The 10603-nt window shown below is 41.7% G+C and overlaps 1 protein-coding gene across 1 annotated transcript; it reads left to right on the forward strand.

Moving 5' to 3' along the window:
- The first annotated feature begins 6439 nt into the window (after positions 1–6439).
- On the forward strand, positions 6440–7431 carry LOC130684392 (olfactory receptor 2A1/2A42-like). Its single transcript, XM_057505025.1, has one exon. It carries the CDS (start codon positions 6440–6442, stop codon positions 7379–7381), a length of 942 nt encoding a protein of 313 aa, XP_057361008.1. The 3' UTR covers positions 7382–7431.
- Positions 7432–10603: the final 3172 nt, after the last annotated feature.

Here is a 10603-nt window from a genome sequence, read left to right on the forward strand (position 1 = left end):
AACATTTTCGCACATCTGAATACACGTGTGGTTCTTCTCACAATGACATACGCCCTCGGAGTACAGGTGAGCATGTTCTCAGCTCGTGATGCCTTCTGCAAGATTGTCCCTCAGGTTCATGCCCCGGTCCCGGCAGACTGGGGACCACACTGTAACAAACTCAGTAGTTTGTAAATTGCACAGTTCTTGAGATGGAATTCCTAACCCTCCTATGTCCAGTATAAGAGAGAAATGTCAACAAACATGAGAAAACCTTGGGCAGCTGATATCTCCACCCTCCTGGAGAGGCAGTGGCTTCTAGGGGAAGCTGCCTTGGAGAGGGCCTTCTCCTTCCCTCCCCTGAGAGAATAGATCTTTCAGCATCCCTTTCAGAACAGAGGTTAGAAAATGCTCCCAAAGATCACCTTACTTTGGTGGCTTGTGCCCTAGAATCCTTCCCCTCAGGCAGGTTCTAATGATCCCCTTGGGACATCTGCACCCTCTTGGACTCCTCAGTCTGCCCCCTGCCTCCATAACCAGCTCTCCCCAGCATCTCCCCACCACGGGCTGTTACTTGGAATCAGCTGATGTTTCAGGGACTCGTCTGCCCACCTCTGCTGCAGCACTAGGGGCCCAGATTACAGCAGGGAGAAGGTAAGCTACAGAGGCTGATGCCAGTTGCTTATTCACCACCACACTGGTGCTGCTTCCTTACAGGCTCACCTGAGCATGGGAGTTTGGGCTCCAGGGCAGTGCTGGGGTTCATGAAATCCAAATGAGGCTGAGTGTTTGGGGACTGTGATGAGTGATGGTCTCACAGGCGTGCTCTGTGGCTGTCTGTGTTTCCTAATTTGCATCCTTCTGGGGATGAGAGCAGAAATAGAGAATTGCTTTGTCCCCCACTTCCCAGTGGAGGTCACACGCACGACATCTCAGGGCCCATGTCCTCCTGGGAGCCCTCAGGATTGCCAGCTAGTTTGTTCCCATCAGAGAGTACAACGTCCTTTTCTGAGGATTCTGCCACATTTTTACTAAGGATCAGGTTCTGAGGGTTCCCACAGAAGCTTCCAGAAAGCAGGACCCTGCCCAACCTTCTGGTGCTCTCCCCTTCTGAGGTCCTTGAGTCCAAATGCGGGAGGTAACCAGGTTGCCTCATCTTAACTTTAGCATAAATTCCTCTTAGACGTGCTGTAGCATCTAATCTTTGTTGACTATTACTCTGCTATTTGAAATCTTTATTTAAATATTGGAAAGAGAAAAAAATGCTCTCTGTTAATGTTAGACATATAAACTCATCATTCATATTCTGTATAAATAGTTTCAATGGAATATGAGACGCACATCTTATAGACAAAATTCTGTGATGTTGTTTAGGATTTGGTTAATTTTGTTTCATTGCTGGAGAAATATCCACGTGATAGAGAACTACCTGGAAAAGATGCCACTAACAAAAAAGTAAGAACTTTCTGTATTACAGATTTAGGTACAATGTATGGACTAATTCCCTAGCCAAAGGAAATACAGTGGAATATATTACGGAATGATGTTACAATTTCAGGAAAATTCATATGTTGTTTATTGTAAAAATTGTGCATTTACTTGTTATCAGCAAGTCACATTCATGCTAAATCTATGAGACCATATTTCTTGCAATGGAATACAAAGACCAGTGGATACTACATCTATGTCTCATACTTATCTTTCATTAAGTATAGCATTAGAGATTTTACGAGGCAGCTATAATGTACTCAATAAATATGTGTCAGTGTGTGATTTTCTATAGGTTGGAGGATAAGCTTTTGCAGTGGGAATGGGAAAAGTATAGAAAAGGAACAAAGATGTTAGGTGCTGGTGCAGCAAAGTGGGAGAGGGATGACATAGTCAATGACACTTCAAATTTTCTTTCTGTAAGATTTTTATTTTTAATGCGTGTCTTTTTATTTAACCCTGCTCTTTCTCTTGAAGCACATTTTTATGAGAAAATCTTCACAAAGCTCAGAAACATCGACCTGCTTCACTGTGTGCTTCCACAGTGCCTGGTGCATAGAAAGCAATCAATAGCATGATCTATTATTATCAACTTTTTACAGATTCTCCAATAGACAATATCATGTAGGCCTGACGATCATTTCTTCTTTATGGTCCACCATCTTTCTTATATCCAGAAAAATCACTTATCCTATCAACTCTTACCCTGTAAGACAACTTTGCAAAGTCTTGGCTTATAACTATGTAAGCGTAAGATAGATTCGTTTTCAGTTCTCCTTGTTACTCAGAAGCCCCATATACAGTTCAGCTAAGCTGTGGATTAACAATATGTGATCATTCTAGGAATTCTGTACCCACGCCCACTGCTTTAGCGAAGAACTAACTTGTCAGCTCATCACACATCGAGATTTACTTTTTCAAATACAGGTTCCATTAAGTTCTGATGTTTATGTATGAAATTATTTTTGTCTTAGATACTTACTTTAGAACTTTACAGTTGCCTGATTATTTTTTACCCAGGTTATAATTTGATATTTTTGAAATTCCAAAATTGTACCTATATAAATTAATGTACTTTACTGTGCCTGAAAGTCACATTTGGAACTGGGACATGTTTCAAAGTTGAGCCACGCTGTTTTGCCCCCAACAGCTCATAAGAAATTTAATCTGCTTGCATTCCATTTGATTGTTTCTAACTAACCTTATCTAAATCATAGGTATCAAATAAAATTAAAAAGGTAGATAAAAGGGAAGTATCTCCAACATTTAATTGTTTAAAACCCTTTGTACATCTTTCTGTCCATCTTACCCAATTTTTAAAATGCTATTTTAGTACATTTCATGAGGGGTACAATTCTTCTGAACTGCTGTACATTTACCTCTGTTGAGAGGAAAGGGCTGAAGATAGCGTAATCATAGTAAAATATGTTTTAAAGGAAACCAGGTCTAATATAAGCACATCAATATTTAGATGTTCATTTGTTTATATTTAATCATTTATTTGTCATTTCACAAACATTTATTAACTGTCAGGGATATAAAAATGAGCAAGCCTATTTTGATGCTTTTAAAAGAAATCAGATTGGAGGAAAATAAGGCTACAGTGTTGAAAAAATGAATGGATGCTGGCTCTCTTTTCCATCTGTCTTTAAATTGGCTTTCAAAAAATCGTGGTTTGGATGGTACTTTTTTTCATTTATGTTTTCATGTTGAGGAAAATAAAGGAAAATTCGGAAAGGAAATTATTATTTTATAAGTGGGTGGATTCAAATGTATTTTTCACAGTCAAGTATGTTCCTACACTTTGTGTTTAAAAATCAAATTTAGAAAATTTGTGAAGCAGCAAGAAATTTTAATATTAACCTGAAATCAAACAAGCAGTGGTCATGTGTAAGGAGATTACTTCTACGTCCAGGTGATTTGACAATTTGTCAATAGTGCTCATAAGAAAACAGGCATCTCATCTGTTGCTGTTGGGAAGGCATGTGTTTCTTTCCCCACGTCTTCCTTCAATGAGATTCTCTTGGTCCATGGTCTTGTCCTCACTTTTTAGATCCAGCTTTGAAAATTTTGCTCAAGAAGTGTACCATGCTGTGCAAAGACACAAGGACATGCGCAGACCACCGTGCCTAAACGCTCGTTTGTTTAGAATTCAGTATGCGACCGCATAATGAGCAGAGGACCTTGTGGATCAACATATTCCTTCTTTGTGGAAATAATCTACTCAGGAATCCTGTTAGTTTAGTACCTCATGGCTGATTGACAAGAGGGCTCATCAGAGATCTAACTGACTAGGGTTGCTCATTACTGGTCCCCTAAGCTACCCATGTAGACTGTGCACACAGACTCGCCAGGTGACTAGGATCCTTGTGCCAGCTGGTCAGGTTACTTTCCCCCTGAACGTCCTTAAAGACGAGCAGATAAATACCGGCTCTCTGACCTCATGTCCGTGCCCCGTATGGATCCTCTCCTTTCTTTCTCCCACACTGCTTCCCTCCCTGCGAGGGACGCCCGGGCTTTTGGAGGCTCCCGGAATTCTGCACGCGTCTATTTCCTGATATTATCTTGTTGCTATCAAGTCTATGATCAAGATCGTAGGCAAAGGCTCTTCCCACTAACTGGCTGACACTGCCTTTGTCAAGAGACAAACGAAATTACCCATTTGTCAGTAATTTGTTTATTGGCTAAAATACATGTTAATTCATGTTGCTGAGGTCAGCCACTGTTTCTTAGTTCGAATATCAGTTTCTTGCCTTTGGGATTTCAGATATAAGGCATGTAACAAATATGAAGGACTGAGTTAACAGCAAGATGGCTCTAATTCCTCTTTATTTCCATTCTAGGCTATGTTTTCTCTCCTTTTTCGAAAAATTTTACTGTTGTATTGTTACACAATTGGCATAGAGCACTATGTCTTTGGATTTATACTCTTAGTCACTTTCTTATATGCCATACAGCCCTAGTAACTACACTCCCCGGGCTGTGCATTAAATCCCTAGTATTTATTTATCTCACAACTCCAAGTTTGTACATTTTGACTACCTTCATCCATTTCTCCCTCCTCCCATTCTACACATCTAGTAACCACAAATCTGATCTTTTTCTATGAGTTTGGTTTTGCCCTTTTTTTTTGATCCCGCACAGAAGTGAGATTATATAGTACTTTTCTTTCTCTGACTTATTTAACTTAGCATCATGCTCTGAAGGCCCAGCCATATTGTCAAAAACGGGAGGCTTTTCTTCTTTTAATGGCTGATATTCCTTTGTGTGTGTGTGTGTGTACATACATGTGTGTATATGTACACATATATAATATATTCTCTTTATTCCTCTGTCAATAGACATGTAGGTTGTTTCCATGTCTTTGCTATTGTAAATAATGTTGTGAACATAGGCACACGGATATCTCTCAGACATAGAGTTTTTGTTTCCTTCTTATATATTCCCAGACGTGGAATTGCTGAATGACATGGTAGTTCCAATTTTTATTTTTTAAGGAACTTCCACACTGTTTTCCATAGTGGCTGTGCTAGGTTACCTTCTTACAAATAGCACACAAGTTTCCTTTTTCTCTACAGCCTCAACATCATTTGTTATCTGTTGTCCTTTTGATAGTAGCCATTCTGACTGGTATGAGGTGATATATCACACCAGTCAGAATGATTTGCATTTTCCTGGTGATTAGTGATGTGGAGCACATTTTCATCTACCTGATTGCCATCTGTACGTCTTCTCTGAAAAATGTCTATTCTGGGCCTTTGCCCATTTTTTGATAGGATTACTTGTTTGTTTTTGCTGTTGAGTTGCATGAGTTCTTCATAAATTTTGGGTATTAACCCCATAATTGGGTATGTGTTTTGTAAATATATCTTCCCTTTCTATAGGTTTCTTTTCATTTTGTTGACTGATTCCCTTTTTGTGCAGAAGCCCTTTAGTTTGATGTAGTTCCTCTCATTTACTTTTTATTTTGTTGCTTGTACTTTAGGTGTTATATCCAAAAAATCTTTGCCAAGACCCACATCAAGGAGCATTTGTCCAATGTTTTTTTCTAGGATTTTTAAGGTTCTTATCTTATACTTAGTTCTTTAATCCACTTTGAGTTAATTTTTGAAGTGGTGTAAGGTAGAGGTCTAGTTTCATTCTTTTACATGCAAATATCCAATTTTCTCAGTGGAACTCATTGAAGAGACTCTTCTCCATTGAATATTCTTGGCTGCCTTGTCAAATATTAGTGGATCATGTATGTATGAATTTATTTCTGTGCTCTCAATTCTGTTCCATTGGTCTAAGTGTCTGTTTTTATGCTAGGACCATACTGTTTTTATGACTATAGCTTTACAAAATAGCTTGAAATCAAGAAGTGTGATGGCACCTGTTCTCTTCTTTCTCAGGATTGCCTTGGCTCTTCAAGGTCTTCTGTGGTTCCTTTAACTTATAGGATGTTTTAAAGTATGTCAGTAAAAACTGCTGTCTTGATAGGGATTGCATTGACTCTATAGATGGCTTAGGATAATATGGACATTTTAATATTATTTCTTCCAATCCATGAACATGGGATTTAATTATAGTAACTCAATCATGACTCCTGCTGAACTAGTAACATTGTTTCTTTTCAAGTATCATTCTCCTTTAAGCTTTTCTATTATTGATTATTTTTACTACACACACTATTTTTCTTACCAATTTGGACATACGTAGTTCTGAGCAATCCATACTACATGATTCTGTAACCTGGTTTTATATTTCTTAATTGCATCCATGCCATGGCTCTAGGTAGGTAATTAATGGTGACATGTGCCTCTTGTAAAATTGGATGTCAGATTACAAGTTTAGTTTAATGGATAGGCACTTAATTTTAAATGTTTCAATAGGTAAGCCTATCTTTCTTATTTATGATTCACTGAGTTCTTAGCAAAATAGATGTCTTAAAATAACTGTCATGGAGCTCTCTGGTTCTCTATTAAATAGTGAAATGGAGGAAAATCAGACAGTGGTTACAGAGTTCATCCTACTGGGATTCTGTGTTGGTCCGAGGATTCAGGTGCTTCTCTTTGGGCTCTTCTCCCTGCTCTACGCCCTCACGCTGCTGGGGAACGGGGCCATCCTGGGGCTCGTCTCCCTGAACCCCCGGCTGCACACCCCCATGTACTTCTTCCTCTGCCACCTGGCCGCTGTCGACATAGCCTATGCCTGCAACACGGTGCCCCAGATGCTGGTGAACCTCCTGCGTCCAGCCAAGCCCATCTCCTTTGCTGGCTGCATGGCACAGACCTTTCTCTTTATGACTTTTGCTCACGCGGAAAGTCTTCTCCTGGTGGTGATGTCCTATGATCGGTATGTGGCCATCTGCCACCCCCTACGTTACTCCGTCGCCATGAGCTGGAGAGCGTGCACGGTCCTGGCCGTCACTTCCTGGGTGTTTAGCTTCCTCCTGGCCCTGGTCCACGTGGTTCTCATCCTGAGGCTGCCCTTCTGTGGACCTCATGAAATCAACCACTTCTTCTGTGAAGTCCTGTCGGTCCTCAAGCTGGCCTGTGCTGACACCAGGCTCAACAAAATTGTCATCTTTGCCGCCTGTATTTTTATCGTACTGGGGCCTCTCTGCTTGGTGCTGGTGTCCTACACACACATCCTGGGTGCCATCCTGAGGATCCAGTCCCGGGAGGGCCGCAGAAAGGCCTTCTCCACCTGCTCATCCCACCTCTGTGTGGTGGGGCTCTTCTTTGGCAGCGCCATCATCCTGTACATGGCCCCCAAATCTCGCCACCCTGAGGAGCAGCAAAAAATCCTTTTACTGTTTTATAGTTTTTTCAACCCTTTGCTGAACCCACTGATCTACAGCCTGAGGAACACAGAGGTCAAGGGTGCTCTGAGGAGAAGGCTGTTCAAGGAAAGTCCTTCCCAGTTGGAGTGATATTGACATCACCAGCCTAATGGCTGGAATACCTTGTAAATCCAGAAACATTCCCTGCCCTCTTCTTTTATGTACCTTAGTGACACAAGAATCAGCCTTCCCTCTTCCTCTGAAGGACAAGTTTAGATATGTTACATTCACTGAGTTTTTGTCATATATGAATGTATCAGGTATGATTTGTTGTAATGCTCATTTAGTTGAATATCTGTGAATCAAAATTATCTTAATTCACTTTCTGGATACCAAAAATTGAATGCAGTCAATCTATATGCCTAACCTAAGTATTTAACTCACATTAAATACTCAGTATTTAACAGAGTGGGAAGAATAAAAACAACAGCAGTGAAAGGAAGTGACCTCCAAAGCCAGAGGCACACCTGTCCACGCTCCTCATTCTCCCCAGATGCGCCTGCCCTGGCAGTGTCACCCAGAGAATTGTTGCACAGTGTTGACAAATTCTGTATTAAGATTATTGACTCATATTAAGGAGTTGACAAGTGGCTGAGTGAAGGGGGAGAGTTCATACAGCATGTGTGACAGAGGGGAGAGGAGCAAGAGCCCCATCAACAGCGGAACAGTGCGTGCTGTTCACACCCTTGAGGACGACCTCGTTGGCCAGCAGCTAGCTAAAGGCCAAAACCGGGTGCCGTCGCCTGAATAGGCTTCTCATGCGTGTCAAAGCAACAGTGTAGTTTTTCACAGATTCTCTGGAACGTTCTGAGTGTCTCCCCATAAGTGATGTAGCTGTGTAGACCATGGTTTTCCACATCTTTTCATCATCACTTCCACCTTGGTCTGTCCAGGTGTGCAGTCTGCCCATTAGAACATCTTTCCCCTCAATAGGACATTTCACTAAGTGTAGCTGGTGTACTGCCTTGGTAGTGGGCTGATCTTTGCTGATTCATTCTAGTTTACGAAGCTGTGGTCAGGGATGAGTCCCACACATTTTAAGTGGCTTCTGGGGTGTCACCTATGAAGTCCACTCTCTAACCTGCCCTGAGACTAGCACGACCGCTTGTTTCTAGCATCTTTCCCAGTTCCACAGAGTGAGCATCTGACTTGTTCTGAAAAGGGAGTGTGTGTCCCGCACTCGGGGATTAATCAGTCCTCAATTCTTAGCTAGTGTGTGTGGCCTGCAGAGCTGACCAAATGCAAACTCAAAATGGGTGATTATAATTACAGCCTTCATTTTGGCTAATCACTTTCCCAGCTTTCATGCTATGTATTGATAACACTTCACATGGGTTGTTTAGTCATCACACCCAACGGTGAAGAAGGTCCCAGTACCCTCCACTTTATACATGCCATGCCAGGAAGTAGTGAATGCCAGGCTCTGACCTGGGGGGCCTGCTTCTCAAACTTGGACTCTTAACCACAGCAATGTGTATTACACTCGTCCATATCAGTGTGTCAAGAAGAACATGGCTAAGTTATGCCAAGGAAGGATGTGGTACGTGAAGGAGGGCTTCCCTAAAGCCTCATGTGCTCCGCAGTGAGCTGATCCATGCTCGGTAAGGCGTGGCAGACGAGAGATCATTTATGAGGCTGGTTGTCCTAGGCAGTGAATCCTGTGGACAGTTGCAAAAATCATTAGATTTTTAGAGGAACACTGTGTGAAGGTGAGATAGAAGACTGTTCTTGTTGACATTGGTGATTCAGTTGAGCCAAGACCCAGAATCAAGTCCCCGACACCATAGTCTCTGTCCCTCTGTCTCTCATTGTAGGCCATTCACTGCTCTTGCCATATATTATTTCTGACCTTCAAAACAGCCTTTTGAGGCAAAGGACAATATGCCCTCTTTACATACATGGAAGCTGAGGCACAGGGAGACGGAGCATCTGCCCAGTTTCACAGCTCCCGACGTGCATTCCAGGGCGGAACCGAGGCATCCGATGCCCGATCCTTCGCTCACGACCACTCGGCACGTGGCCTCTGGGAGCCTGTGGACAAAGATGGGAGAAATAGAACAAATGACTCAGACCGAGGGGCGGGCATCAGGCTGCAGACAGAAAAGGACTGGGGGTGCTGAAGACCCGCCTTGAGTCTAACCGGTTTTGTAAAAATGTGACAAGAAGAACCGAGAGTGAGAAGGGGAGGACGCGTGTGCAGTGAGGCAGACACATGGAAACGGGGACTGACCCTGCGGGTTCACGCGGGCGCCTCCCCGACTGAGCGCAATTAGAACAGACATTTGGTTGGTATTTGATCTAAAAAGTGCCCTTTTGCAAGACAAGGAATTCAGGTTTCATGTTTGTTGTACAAAATTGTTGTAAACTCTCAGGTGGCATGTACAGAACGTTGCTCAGGTGGGTATCCAGTTCCACATATGGTCCGGGGGCTCCTCAAGGGTAGGAACAGGACCCTGCTCCCCACTTTTCCTCACACCAGCACATGCCGAGCACAAAGAAGTCAGGCAGCGAGCGCTGGGCCCATCCACTCAGGAGCCTCAGCTCTCAGTTAACTACTACAAAATGTGCTAAACAGTCTTCTGATTTCTACATTTTAAACGTCCTTTCATTTGTGAAACATAGTGTGGTAGAAAATAATTGTAGGTAAAACTTATTTAGTAATGGCTGTGTATAAGATAGCATATTAAATTCCTTAGATGGAATCCTCATAGCAAAGCAGTAAGGTATGTATTAATAGCATTCTCTTTTATTGGAATATTTGTAGGGAAATCTATTTATCAGAATATTTATAGGGAATCTGGGGTTTAGAGAACTAACAAATACAGTGTCAAAAAAGTATCAATAGTGGAATCAGAATTAAAATCCAGTCAAGCCACTCTGGATCAACTATGAGCCATTCCTTTGAAAAGGACCTTCTGGTATTACATCTTCTGGTATCTACATCTAGATCAAGACTGTTTCATTCAATTAATGCTAACTAACTAAATAAAAGACTATTTAGCCAAACTCCTATTCAGAAAGAAGAAGGGAACACCATAAAATATGCAAATATAGCAGACATTATTCTGTATTAATTAGACATCTTACTGTCTTTAGTCACTTTTAGTTCCAGATGTACTCTGTTCTTGGGAAAGTTTCTTATGGGGTACATATTAGTAATTATATCCCATTTGCCAGAGATCATAGAGGAATTGCAGACATATTAGGAGAAAGTATTTAGTGCTTAATGTGAAAAGAGAGAGCTATGCATATTAATTTCTAGCATGTAGAACAGAGGTTTTGAACCTTTCAGAAAGAGCATGCCAAGTTGCC

This window comes from Manis pentadactyla, chromosome 7 (assembly GCF_030020395.1).
Source record: "Manis pentadactyla isolate mManPen7 chromosome 7, mManPen7.hap1, whole genome shotgun sequence".
In the NCBI taxonomy this organism is placed as follows: Eukaryota; Metazoa; Chordata; class Mammalia; order Pholidota; family Manidae; genus Manis; species Manis pentadactyla.